Source organism: Aythya ferina (assembly GCF_964211825.1).
Source record: "Aythya ferina genome assembly, chromosome: 1".
Lineage (NCBI taxonomy): Eukaryota > Metazoa > Chordata > Aves > Anseriformes > Anatidae > Aythya > Aythya ferina.
In genome coordinates this window covers 105480035-105495202 of record NC_140296.1, presented here as the reverse complement: position 1 = coordinate 105495202, position 15168 = coordinate 105480035, and the positions used below count along the sequence as shown (strand labels likewise).

General features: G+C 36.2%; 1 protein-coding gene across 7 annotated transcripts in view; it reads right to left on the bottom strand.

The window, feature by feature from the left end:
- The window catches only part of ROBO2 (roundabout guidance receptor 2), an 897160-nt gene that overhangs the window by 65959 nt on the left and 816033 nt on the right, over positions 1-15168 (bottom strand). For all 7 annotated transcript variants that reach the window (XM_084538901.1, XM_084538898.1, XM_084538899.1 and 4 more), the window contains 3 exons: positions 13274-13505; positions 7592-7716; positions 4604-4775 (listed from right to left, as the gene is read on the bottom strand). In XM_084538901.1, coding sequence (XP_084395027.1) covers positions 4604-4775; positions 7592-7716; positions 13274-13505 — 529 coding nt within the window. The remainder of the gene's footprint in view (positions 1-4603; positions 4776-7591; positions 7717-13273; positions 13506-15168) is intronic.

The window sequence follows — 15168 nt, the reverse complement described above, 5'->3', positions numbered from 1 at the left end:
GGTGAAGAAATTGTCCATCATTTCTGATAAATGCATTTATATAGCTCGGTCCTTGAAATCCATATGAAATACTATCAGATGCCTGTATGCATGCAGAAAAAAGATTTCAAGCTGCAAGGGTACCTACTCTACTGAGACAAAAAAATACTGTGATTCTCAATTATGAGTCTATCACATACATAAAAGTAGTTGAATACAGTAATAAAACATTGAAATGAGCATTCAGAGCCAATTATTATAAGTATTGTAGCATTATGCCTTGCTGTCAAAATGTATGTTATGTATTCCTCTTCTGTAAGTCAGCAGTGGCTAAATTTACCGCTCCTTTCTTTAAGCAAAGCAGTTGCTGTGTCAGCACAGCAGCTTCAGTCGAAAGCAAACAGAAGTCCTTTGCTAAAGTAGATAAGAGAGAGCAAAGTCTGACACTTTTGGCTTTATTTCTACAGATGGTTCTTCATGGGATTCAACAGTTTAAGTCTGAAAGGTTGCGAATGCGAACCTGTCCCAGAGCATGTCAGGTTGCCCATGCCTTCCCTGCCTGCACCTGCATCAGCCTCAAAATGGTGCTGCCCAAGCAAAGACACAGGGTTAGGTCCTCTGCTAAGCTCAGAGCTGGCTTCAGTTACTCAGGAAGAAATGTAATGCACTGCATTACATTGCTATAACTCTGTTAATGATCTCTGTGATTTTATTAAGCTTTCTCTCTTTCATCACCATGTCAATATTTAGTAATGATGACCGTCTGCTTTTGCAAACAAACTGCTGAAACCATGCTAGAGCTTGGCTTGCTTTCAGTAGTTCTGCTGAAGAAACAAAGCAGGCTTCCCACAAACAAAACAGGTCCCACAGAAGGATGCTGTCACACTATGCCTGCTAACTGAGAAAAAGCCTTCACCTTGTACCAGTTTATACTGGGTCATGCAGGTAAGCTTTATGGGTCTCAAGGTCTGTTAGCTTCAGCTCTCCTTTCCCAAGTTTTCCTATTTTTCCTTGACACAGTCAAAAAAACGATACAATTCACAGTAACTCAGCAAGTGCCAGTGACAAGGAAAAGCTGGGAGGCAGTGGTGGCTCCTTTGTCAGATTTTCCCTTTTTTTTGTTGCCCATGGAAACAACCCACAGGTGCGCCCCAGTGATAAAAGGGGAAGTGCTGAAGACTAAAACTAATAGAAAGAGGCATGCTCTTCTAAGCACACAATTGATTTTCTAGTAGAAATCAGCATGGGAGTTGATGTTGCTCTAATTGCCATTAACTTTCAGTTAATTTCTGTGCCCTTTGGAGGCAAGGTAAGAGCAGCAGGACGGTGAGGAAACAGGTAACATCCACACTGCTTTGGAGACAGTCACACTGTCGTGGGAAGTGGGGATGGGGAAGGTGCTTCAGAGACAACAGATATAGGAGCAGACATTCCTGGGTTCCAGAAAAAAACAACTGCTTCCAGCAAAAGCCTCCAAAATATCCTGGTGCTATAGATCCAGTATTTTCTCTATGGTCAGAAAGCAGACTTCTGGGGATAGAGAATGTGAGAACAAACTGCAGAGAGGTTTGCCTGAGGAGAGCATTCACTGGACTTTCAACTCTCCCTCTCTTTTGGGGGAAGGTTCAACCTGTCTCAAAATTACCTTCTGAAGTTTGCAGTCTAGCTGATTGTTCTTGCCCTTCAGTGCCTACCAATTATGAGTGCAAAAGTAATAATTCATTTAAATGTCAAAATAACATATGCTTTCTGAATTCAGTGACTGAAAAATAAATGGATATGGATGAGCATTACCCACTGACGGTTCATACAATTAATAGAATTGTTGTGGTTTTGGAAAACAAATTACATTAATTTTGTATTTCTTTATATAATATTTAATCAGAAGTAATATATATGTCATCCAAGGTAACGGTGTACTATTTCATATACTGCAGGTGTTTCTGTAACAATGCTGTCAGTTCAACTAATTAGAACATAGACAAGGGAAGTGTGTGACCTGTAACGCTCCATTGTTCCTGAAGACAAAAACATAATGAAATATAATGTCTTCCTCCCATTGGAGAGTAATGAAGAACAAAACTAATTTGTCGGACTAAAAATTAATTAGACACATCAGATTCGATTGTACCTATTACTGTGAAAGTTTGCAGCTGTTCCTCATATTATTATGCCAATGATGGAATGTAAGAATGAACAGGCCTGTGATGAACTGATGAAGAGAAATAATAGCTCTACCGTTAACCAATATTGCTGTTATCTTCAATTCTATTTCTGATATTCCAAGCAAAATTTTTCAGCATATCAATAGTGATGCTAAAAATGTTATTCTTGATTCCCTCTGAGTCTTCCATAACATTTTTCAACATCAGGCTTGAAGTACGGGCATGGAATTCCAGTAACTGTGACATGACTCCTAATTAAAGAAATAATATATTTTCTACAACTCCATGTTCTCCTCTTTAATGAAAATCTTGTTTGGATTTTCATTAGCCTGTTATTTAGACTTGGTTTGGGAAATCAGTAGTTGATTATCCATGGTGAAAATCAGTTACTTTCAGAATAAATTCTTAGAAGAACATATCCTGTATTTAAGAATATCTTAACTTCTTACATGTCAGAATTTTTTTTTTTTTTAAGTTTCCCTAAAAATTTCATTTTCTTATTTTATGTTCCTGATTCTCAGTCAAACATTGACAGACAACCAACTCAAATTTTCCAGAAATTGTGTCACTTAAACACTACTACCTTTATCAAGTGAATTGATAGTCTGAGAAATAACTGCCAGCAACTATGGCTCATAAGCAACAGGAAAACAGAACCTAAAGAAAAGTGAGATACATACCATATAATAACAACTACATCTAGCTTTGCGCTCCCCAAAGGGAAAACAGAAATGAGAGCAGAAAAGCAACCCAAACAGAAAAGACTCTCTTCTGCTTTTCAAGTAAAGGACTCTTAAATGTGTAAAGAGGCTACCAGAGACTTGTTAGAGCAGACATTCTGGGATCATTAAAGGGATAAATAAATCATTAAGTTTAGCAATGCAAAACTTACATGGTCTCTAAATGCCAAAACCTTTTTTTCTTCCTTACGTATATTCCTTTGCAACCTAGCGTCCCTTTCCTCCTTCATGTAACAATACAGATCTCCCCACAATTAACACTTGATTATATTAGTCTTTTTTTTTTTTTTAAGGAAAAAGACAAGATGAAGGGCTGCATCCAGATGTGGAGCTGAGCATTCTGGCAATCACCCAAGAAAGCACTTTAGTGTAAATTTAACTCACAACAGGTTAAGTGACACAAGACTACTCACATGCCCAAACTGAAACGCACTTAAGTACTTTGCTGGAACAAGCCCAACGTGTGTAGGGTGTAGCTGGATGGAACCCTCTCAGTAAGGGAAATAAGAAAAGCCCTGCTCAAAGCGAGTGCAATGACAGATCAATCTCACAGCATAAGCTATTTACACAGAGGTCCAAAATTCAGGCCTACTAGAAGACAGGTTTCTTGTATTTTCAAAAATCAAATTCTTGCTTTTAGAAAACCCTTTTCCCCCTCCTTTCTTTAGAGTTTCTGTGACTGACTCTTTCTAAAACCAATGCAATCTTGTATTTCTTCTGCCAGTGACAATATATCCAAAGCTAGAATATCTCTACTTTGATACACATGGAACCTGAATATCATTAAACATTTAAGCAACTCTAACGGGTTGGCCTTTTCTAAATGACTACAAATAATAGAAATGTCCATGTTTGGGAAATTGTGTTGTTAACACTTTCTAGAAAGAAAATAATTAATATCAACAGACCCACAAACAAGCAAACAAAAGCCTATTTAAGCAATAACTAAATTAGATCATACAGATGAAAGCAACAAAATTCCTGCACTATGCATTCCGAAGGGGTGTTGCTGTGCATAGCCCAATTCAGTTTTGCTAAATACAGTTACTTTTCCTATTCTTACCTTTCCCATATTGTTCCTGACTTTATATTTCATATTTGAGAATAATCTCAGAAGAAACAGAATCTGTGTTTCCCTTGGGTCAGGAAATTAATCCAGCATGGAAACCACTAATAAGAAACAGTCATTTAAAGGCAGAGATGCTAATACTACCTTTGCACTGCATTTGAACTACAGGCTACTCATTCTTTGTCAGAGGAAACGTGTCTGCTTGGGATACCTGAGAAACATTGACTTCATATGTTCAGAAAGCTAACTGTAAATATTGCCTTAGGCAGCAACACTGTGAGTAAAGCAATATTACAGTCATCTGAAGAGGAGAAAAAGGGAGCTCTAGCTGCTAGTTCCATAAATCTGTCAAGCTGCAAAAGTGGTAAATTAATTTAAAAAATATTAAATCAGTTTCATTAGGTACACTGCATTTTCTATAATGTCTCAGCAAAGAAAGAACTAGTTCACAGTACTGGCTGTGTGAAATCTGCACAAATCAAGACAAAACATCAACAGGCAGTGGGATGTTAAAAGCTAACCACCTAGCTCAATTTAAATGTCTTCTGCTCCATGGATTTTTGTTTCCAGAAGTGATTTATGAGAGCATTTCTGAAAGTCAAAACAAACAAACAAATAAAACAAAACAACAGAATAGACAATTTACTTACCAATTATTATGGGTTGTGGCTCACTTTTTACTCCCACACCTGCACTGGTGCTTGCAGCAACTTCCACACGGTACTGAATACCTGGGTATAGGCCACCTATTACTACAGACCGAATGGCTGCATCTACTGTTTTGTTGATATGAAATCGAGTCTCATTACCTAGGCACCAGATCTGGGACAAAAGTTGAGGTGTTAAAACTATGACCTTCTTCATACTCATAAACAATAGCTCATAGATATGACATATCAAGGTATTGCATAACAATCACTATTTTGTACTTTGGACTTTTAAACAATGCTACTATCCAGGAACAGCTGGAATGGGGATGCTTTAGCTCAGGAAACTAACCCAGATTAGCATAAAATCAAGTAAACTGCAAAGACTGTTTACAAACACCACTCTGGACTCTGACTCTCAAAGGAGTGCAGTTCCATGGTACACTTGGAAGCACAGAACAGAATCATCTGAATGAAAAAAATGCTTTATACATTAATTGAAATCTTGTTCAGCTGTATGATTACTGGCAGATCTTTCCTTAAAAAAAAAAATCAGTTTTATTCATCCTTACTTTCCAGCAGCAAAAGGAAAACAACTAATAGAATGCATTGTAAAGTACTAAAGACAAAAAAAAACTTTCAAAATTTCAACTTCATTTTGCTACAAAACAGGGGGACATGAAATTTCTAAAGTGAAGTAAGTAAAAAACAACCTTTTATTGTCACTGTTGTGATTAAATTTTTCAGAAAACAGTTCCTGACTCAATTATTTTCTAATTAAACAAATATAACAAAATAATTTCTAATCTGAATTCACATTTTTTATGAGAATTGTGTATCATTTCAGAGTGATGTTCTATCTCTTGCATTCATCCCTAGGCTTTTCCTGAGAACAGGAAAAAGGGATTCTTCAGTTAATGTTATCTCCACATACTGCTTGTGTATTATTAAAGAAAGCATTTGCTACCACTTCACTCAAGAAAATCAATGCATAAAGGTATCATATGTACACTACATAATTATAATCGCAGAAGAAAGCACTGCTGGTGGAACCACTATCAGCAACCAACTGATGCGTCTAAGCATCATTATAAAAATTATAAAAATTGTTATTTTTTTACCCTTATTTTTGACCCTTCTCAGTTTTTTGTCAAACCTCATCTCTTTTCTCTGAAGTATTGAGAATACTTGGAGGATAAAAGAAACTCTAATTCTCCTAAGCTTGTGTGGATCTTATTTGCAGGGCTGAATGCATTAGGGTGAGAGACTATTGCAATTCATTCTTTCAGTCCTTGTCTGTCCTGGTCTTAGGTCATGGTAGCTATGAGATGCTCCTAATTAAAGGTATTGAATTCATAAATGAATTTACAGGCATTCTCATGATCGAACTGGAATCAACAGACTTACATTCAATTTGTTAGTAAATGTCCTGTGAAACCTCAGCAGCCATTTTATACTAAAGGAAGTGTTAGACTCTTTGCATTAGATTCACCATAGCCAGCACACTAATTAAGCAGCCACCTAATCTAACACAGAAGGGATGTAATAGGTAGTGACTCCAGCCATTTTTATAAACAGCCTATATGCTTGAGCATTCACATGGAATGTTGCTTTTACTAACCATCATCCAACTTCGTTTCATATCAACATATTTTGTGGTTTAAGATTGTTTTACTTGTTTGTCTGTAAGCCCTTGATAGTTAATATTGACTTATAGTGGAGTCAGTATCAAGATGAATTAAGGCAAAAGATAATTATTAATTGATATGAAAATGAGATCAATAGAATATTGGGATTAATAAATTTTAATATTGACTAAAAGCAAAACAAAAGAAATGCTAAGCTAAACATAAATACTGTGAGCATTTACTGCATCCCTCAGACCAAATGATAAGCTATAAGATGTTGAAACATTAGTTGATTTAAAAGCTAAGCACTTTCTCCCTTCTTTATGCTGTGTTCCCTCAAGATACATCAGGAAGAGTACATTATATCTTCCTATGTAAAACAATCACCTGCATCTCAAAAAGCTAATATTTCTACCCTTCGCAGGATTGTCAAGGAAGCTACCCTGCCCTATTTCAATTAAAAATTTCACATTCGGTATACTAGCCTGCCAACATGAATATATTTACCAAACTGTGTGTTCCACAGTTGCAAGCCTGTGACAATGCTGAATCTAGCTTGATCATTTTCTCCATAGCGTTCCCCAGCACCACCAATAACACACTGCAATGTTTCCATGTTGTGAAAAACACTTGTGCAAAAGCGAGCCTAATGAGGAATTACAGACCATTACAAAATGTAAGGTGATAAATAAGCAATGGATAATTTGAGACATCATAGTGACAAAGGAGGGGAGGAGACAGCCAATGCAGGAAGCAGCCAAGTAACAAACTGCATATACAACCTGTTCCTCAGAGCAAACAACCTAGTACTTTAAGTTTTGAATCTTGACAGTGATAGTCATTGGAAGAAGACTTCTATTCTCCCAGAGCCATAGTCCTTGACTTTGACCTTGAAGTGTCAACATTAGCATGTTTGCAGTGGAAAGGAGCAGTATCTTTCCTGCCAGTTTTCATGCCAGAGTGAAGACACTCTAAGAAAAAGGCTCCACCACCTGTCCTGGGCGTAGATAACCCCTAAGTAAAAATAAAAAATAAATAATAATAATAAAAAAAAAAACAACCATTCTCTTTCCAGAGCAGGGAAAAGGAAGAAATAAAGGCTCTTTAACCTATCTGCCATCTACAACTCTTTTCCAGATCTAGCTCATGTTATTTTTGCTTTTAATGTAATAGTAGTGCTGCTTAAATTAAAAATAAATAAATAAATAAAAATCCATAAGCACTCAGTCCTCTTTCTCCATATAATTATATGGGTGGCAATAAATGCTGTCAGAATCTAAATCCATAAACAGTGCTGTTGTTCTCTAATTCAAACAGGCTTTTTCCTTAAACACACATCCCTCTCAGTACAGATCCTTTCTACCTTGTACTCCTGGATGACTCCATTTTGGTGATCTGGAGGGGGAGGATCCCAGGAGATGCTGATGCTTGTGCTGTTGTGGTTTCCAACTGTCAGGACAGTAACAGATTGAGGAGGGGCACTTGGAGCTGCACCAAACAGAGGGAACAAACAGAAGCAAGACATTAATACATTTCCTAGAGCACAAATTTTGCTGAAACTGTGTAAGTGCAAGAAGAGAATACATACAGTTTACACTGCCTGCAGGTGTAGGTATGCACATTTTGTTAGGCACTGACAATTTTGAAAAATGTCTTTCTGAAGAGAAGCATTGCACTGAATGAAAATGCAGAATTTGTGGCAATGGAGAGTCAATACAGATCATTCCTCTTTTATTTAGATTTAGCATTTCTTAAGCTTGCATTAGAATTATTCTCACACTCTCATTTATTTTCCATAATACATAGTTATCTATGTATATGTCAACTAAGTCATAATGTGAGACTGCATCACCTGCCCTGAAGAGTCCTTTGATTGTTTTTTCCTGATGTCATCTAACACTATTGTGAGCAGATGTTTAAGAATTTTTGTTTACTTTTTTTTTTTTTTTTTTGTACTCCAAGAGGACATTAACTCAACATAAAGCATTTAAGCATAAAGCTTCTCAGTTCCTAGGCAGAAAAGGGTTAAACTGGGGCTTTACACCAAATGCCAGTGAACAGGGGAGATGGTGAATTAGGTCAGATATATACTTATGTCCTCTTTTCCCCAGGCAAATCTTTCTTTCTCCTGAGTCCCATACAATTCAACCATTCACAGTGGCCACTGCACATCAAGGCCGTATCTGTCAGGCAATTGTTTGTCAGCCCCACTACACTCACTTGCTAGAAGTGTGGAAAAAAAAAATCATAGCTGTTAGTGATCAGAGGTATGCTAACAAAGCCCTTCTTGCAGCTATACCAACAGCAGGGTGCTTTTGTTGGCTTAGGACATGTTTGGAAAGCGGTGCTGCAAGTCTGATAGGTATTAAAATGTCCCCTCTGTGAGCATCTGCTGCATCCACGCGGGGGCTCTCCCACCATAGGTATGCCACAGCAAAGGCACATGTCCCTCCTCGGCCAGTCCAAGATATTAAAACTTCTTCAGCTTCACTCTTTCCCCCCTTACTTTGAAGCAAGCACTGAAACTCCACTGCAGTGACAAGCTGTCACCAAAGTTGAGTGTGTCATATTACAGTATGTCTCTGGGAGGGAAATAATAACAACATCTGCACTGACTTGGTCCTATGATCCATCTAGTCCATCTATCCAGGTCCATTTACCCAGTCTTCAAAACAAACAAACAAACAAACACAACATAACAGAAAAATGCCAGGAAAGTGTGGACTAATAAAGTGAGCATATAATGATAGTTCTCCAGGAGAGTTTTGCAACTCCTTGTGGCCTGTTGCTCAGAGAATTCCTGTTCCATGGTGACATTTTATTTAATAACTACTGAATTTTTCTCCCATGAATTTGTCACCACCTTTAATACAAACTTAATGTATTCAATATGAAATATGGAAGCTTGTGTTGAAGAATAACAGTAGACCTTTTATCAGAACCTAAAATATTTTCCACTCTCCCCATCTCAACTTCAAATTTAAATAGTCCTCTGGTTTTAGGCACCTCGTGTTGTGTGGCTCCCCAACTCCAGTTCCCTAGTCTTAAGTTTTCCTATCCAGAGAAGACTCTTAACTGCTACATTCTGAGGGCACTGTAGTCTTATCTTTAATAGATGCTCCTGAATATGTGAACATTTTTGGACCATACTTCTCTGAAAAGCAGACAAAGTCACTGGCATCTTTGTTTTACTGTCTGGCAGGTTTAACACAACTGCAGCCACAGATATCAAGAATACTAGACTTTCCTGAGTCTTTCCAGTTTTCCTTATTTTTTTTCTCTTTGACACTGGCTATGTTCCCACTTCGGACGGTTCTCAGTACTTGACCTGGCACAGGCTCAAGGAGCTGAGCTCAAATCTCTGGTAACCCTGAAGGGCAGGAGTATTTTTTTGCAATAATTATACAATTTAAAACTATGGTATCAGAGGTGGGGAGGAGGAACTATACAAGATTACATAAGAACAAATATTCTGGAGAAAAATGACACAGGCATGACTCTTTTGAGGCTGCACATATTGACGACAACATTTTCAGATGCAAGTTCAACTGCAAAGCAAATAGTGCTAGTTAGAAACAGAGTTCTGGCAAGAAGAAATGGAGCTCTGTCATAGACAATTTGACTCTTAGCTAGCTCAAGCAAAACATGGACAGGTGACTCCTTGCCATTGTGCAAAGCATGAAATTGGTGAAGTTAAAGTTGCATTGTGAATTTTATGGCAAGTGAAATAATTAGGCAAAGAGTAACAAACAAACAAACAAACACTTTTAAAATACCTTAAAGATATTCAGCAACAACAAACCATGAATAAATGTGTGCACAATATTAATTAGAACATTTTAAATGAAAATAATAAACAAAAATAGCAAAACAACACTATAATTCATTTATTTTTTTAATTACAGTGTAACATCTTGCTGATATGTATTTACTCTCATCTTTACAGAGGACATTCAGAAATATAATTTCTTATATACACATACTTAGGAAGACAGAGAGGGAAAGAGGTATATGTAAAATGAATACCTTACTCTAACATGTAAAGAAAAGCACACTGTAATGATTTGTCTTTGCATTTAAACTGCACGAATATTCTAGCTAACATTCTACCAGTGTGTGGTTTCTATTTGTTTTTGGAGGATACGTGCTAAGTTTGAAGCAAAATTAAAATCACAACTGATGATTGTGGCTGAAAGTATCACTTTAAGAGCTGCACTAAGGCAAGCAGGAATTGATTGCTGTTGCAAGACAGCAACTGATAAAAACTAAGGCGACCTCCATTACCAACTGTCGTATTTTTGTGGTGACAAACAATAGGCAGAACAAATACCACTCCACAAAGTTATTCTAGAAGATTTAAAATAGTGGATATAAGCAAAAGAAACATAATCTGTCTTTAGAGCAAGGATGAAAGAAGTGAAAATGAACAAATTCTATTTAGCTCTTTCTTTGTATGTGGAGGCACACATATGTATATAACACTTTTGCTTCCTCTTTCTATGATAATATCACTCTAAGCTGGCACCATGATATAAATTAAGCCACTTGTCTGACACTGCTGCAGTTATTAAATAGACCACATTGAAAAATAACATTTTTAAAGCCGTTTTCTCATTTCCCTTGCTGCTGGCTTGTGGAGAACACCTTGCCTGCTTCTTGACAGGTCAATTATTCCAGTGCTCAGCTTCTTCTTACAGATATGAAAGAACCCAAATCGCTGCTCATCTTTTCCAGACGCAGCCAAACAGAATTCCATTTGTTACTTTCACAAGGCCAAAGAGGTAGGAGATGAATGGATACTGAACTGTGACAAATGTCTGATCCAGAGGAAAAGCCTAACTGCAGCAAAATTGATTTTTAGAGGTAGGCCTCAGAAGTAACACTGCATGTAAAATTTAATCCAGCAGAAAGCTGCCACTACCCCTTGGCTGTACTTTGCCTTTACCAGGGCTATTCATTTTGATCTTGCAAAAAACTTCCAACTCTTCCAAATTATTTTCTAAAAATAGTATAACTGACATTTTTAAAAAGTCAAGTCTAGAAAAGCTCATTTTCGAAATGGAATCACAAACTACACAGCAAGTGTGACACCTTTAAATAGACTGCCATTTATCTTTATTGGATGAGAAGCAAACCTCAGTCATTAAACATTTAGTTGATGATATTTTTGAAATATATGAACACCAATATAATTAAAAAGATAATGTGGGGAGTTAAAGGCAATATCTGTAGAACTGCATTTAATAAACTTTTTAACTTTATCATGGAACTACTTTATCACCCAAACAAGAGGAAGAATTATTTACAGGGGCTGACAATAAACTGGTCATAATACTGTGAGTTATGAGTCACTTTTTGGAAAGAGACACTTGTAAATAGGTTCCTTGAAGCTTATATTAATCTGCCAGGCAAATCCTAGGTTGTGAATTATAAATAACTGTAGGAAAGAAAAGTTCTAAAAATCTTCACTATGTGGAAAATTATTTCACACAAAGAAAGTGGCATTTAAGGTAAGAAATTACTTTACAGACTCTGTGGGTGATGAGCTTTATACAAGAAAATTTAATTCTTCATTTATTTTATAGAAATAGAAATCTCTTTTTCAGTAGTTCTTACCTTTAGCAAGAGGCAGTTAGATGAACTGAATAAACAACAAAAATCAAGTGAAAATGGACAAAAAGCACATCTGTTAGTGAGGGGGGTATCCTATGCTTTAACTCTGGAAAAGCATTTTCAGCTTTGTTTAAACTGTTACAAACCTATTCTTAACTGACTGGTTTAGGCTTTATAACCTGAGCAAAGAAATGGAAATCAGGAGGTCAAAAATTCTAAATCTGACTTGAACAATGCCTTCCTACATGCTGCGGGACACTGAATTTCCTCATCTATAAAGTAGGGCAGCAACCAAGATATCTTCCGGATTATTTATTTAGTTGGCAATAATCATAACAAATTACAGAGAAAAGTGAGTAATAAGTGAGTCCTTTCTAGAATTAAAATGTACTTGGCAATCAGCATTAAATTAAACCTCAGGAGACTACTGTAAGTGAGTAAGATGCATCTTCAATAGGATGGAAAGATTACACTCAAAATGCACAAAAACCATATGAGCATTTTAAAACTTCACTGGTATGAAGTATAGATAAAGCATAGGTTTCTTTCCTATGCTTTGAAAGAAATCAATGATACAAAGCATGAAGATGAAGCCTCACTTTTACATCTTTCAGTTTCTATAGAAGAGCTGTTGATAATGGCTCAGATTCTACATGCACAGGTTGCATTAGATAGATAAGTTTGTTTGTTCTATATAAAGAGAATAGGATAAAAATGACATGTCTTGCCTCATTCCCTTTATTTTTTAATAATAATTAAAAAACAAACAAACAAAAAAACAGTCCTGAAGTGCATATGTTTACGCAAGACTATATACTACATGCTATAGAAATGAATACTTCTGCATTTCAGTAGTATAAAAAGTTCACTATGTCTACATGCTGCATGTTTTACCTACACCTAAATGGTTCTTAAGAAAACTCTCCAAATAACTAATAGGGCAGTTTCATGAACAGCTAGCAAAAATGGAGTGCGTGCCCTTGAGACTGGGCTATCCTTCAGACTTTCCTTCACTAGTCTCCATTTCCTAACCAAACTGTTGATCTACTGATCTACATTTAACAGTACTGCCCTTTCAGAAAGATGTGCTTACTCTCAAACACTCATCTGCAAAAGGTTTTATTCATTAGTTTTATTTTCAAAGTGCAAACCAAAGTCTGTAATTACAGCAAGGCTGGTTTATAAAAGAACGGCTTCTGTGCACACTTTTTGGAAGACTCAAAACTACTTGTACATAATGAGGAGATAGAAGCCAGAAGAATATAGGACTGGCCAAATGCTTACTCCTGGAATATTTATAGCACAAACCCAAATATGAGGTTGAATTCTAACACCAAACCTGTATTTAACAAACAGAAATCATGTGAAAGAAATACAGCTGAACAGAAGCATACATACAATACCTAAAACGATTTCTGACCATTTTACTAACCTTCCTCCGTGGTACGAGCAGACTTTGATTCACTGTCCATTCCTTGGAATTCATTGAAATAAGGACGAACTTTAATTTCGTAAGTGACCCCTTTTTTGAGGTTGACTAGAACAGCACTGCGCTCTGTTGGGACTTTGACCTCTAAATTCTGCCACACAGCTGGAGACGGTAGGCCAGACGTTTGGCGATACATTACTCGGTAGCCCTGAATAAACTGCGATTGGCGGTCAACCTAGACATGGCATTAAATAATGTGTCAATAAACGTATTAAAGTGATCAAACCTCTTGAAAACAAACAAGCAAACAAACAAAAAAAAATTGCCTAGAATACTTTGTCATCATGAGAATGAAAAAATTAACAATTGTTTGCACTGCTGAATTAAAAAAAATTGAACTGCCTTCTTGTAAGTCACTCTTTATTAATCATCTCTAAAGGAACATTTTTCTCACGTTACTTGTAGAACATTTCTTTCTATTTTACTTTTAAACATGTCATGACAAATACCATCTTAAATCATAAAACAAGCTCTCACTTCTGCAACAAATCTTAAAAAGAAAACTTTGGCATAACGCTTACTGCATGTAAACCTATTAAGGACATCTTGGCTACTGATGTGCTGAAATATGAGAAGAAAAGAAAAACAAATTCTTTTCAGAAAAGGACAAGTCTTTGAAGATGCCCTATATGCTTTCAGTTTGTCCATTACTTGGCTTACAGCTCATCTTTTCATGAGATACTCAGGAAACTAAAATAAACATAAGACAGATGCAGAGAAAACAACATCCAAGGACATGTGCTGTTCCTTGTGCTCACTGTCTAACCACTCTCTTTGCATCCTGAGGTTGTGATGTACTCAGTCCATCAGAAGGAGATGGAATGTTGTTTTTGTTTTATATCCTAGTTGTTGCTAGGCGAACACAATTCAAGCTTGGGATCACACACAGAAGTTTAAAACTCTCACTTATCATAGCTATAAAATAGGACTTTTATTTGAAGGAAAAACTCAAAATATGTTTTATCTGGGAGGGGTTGCATGCATTATTTCTCTTGAAAAAAAAAAAAAAAAGAAAAAGAAACGATTTGAGTTATGATGATATTTGCATGAATTTTTGTCTGAAAAAAATGGTCAAAACAATATGATGGATAAAACCAAACCAAACCTAGCTGCTTCTGTTGCTGACAAATAAACAGGCAAAGAAAACACAGTGCAAATATCAAGGCTATATGGCTAACTGTTTGGTAAGTTTCTGTGTTATGGCTAAGACTCAACAAGTAAGATTCCATTTCTGATCTTGACAGTTTGCTAGTTCAAGGGTATTTCAGAATTAAAGATACATTTGTTTGACTTCTCTTAAGAATAAATGAATTTAAGGCTGAAAACACAAACCCGGGTCTATTATGCTTTTGCTATAATCTTGTTATAGTTTATTGAGTCATTCTGAGGGGACCCAGATTCTTAAGACATTAAAAAGCAGGGCAAGCAAGAAGAAAGCTTTATTTATGAGAGCAAAGCAGAAATGTCTTTCATCAAAACTGTCACTGTTAAAAACCTTGCAACATATGTTACAACAACATTAAGCTTGCATTTTATAAACTTCTCTACATTCACTTTAAGTGAATTTATGCACTGAAAGAGGGATATAACTCACAATAATAGCTTGTTAATACCAAAAGAATCAAGCTGTGTTTTTAGGAAGAACATTAAGCAGCTGTTTCCAGATGAAGGGAGTCTGTAAATCAGAGTAAATTGTTTTTATCCATGTTTGACTTTCATTAATTAAATGTTTTACAGACATAAAGACTTTATGAACCTCATGTTTACTAGAAAATTCAGCAAGAATATCAATTTCATATACTTTGGAGTACAGGTTCTCAACCTATATCACAATATAA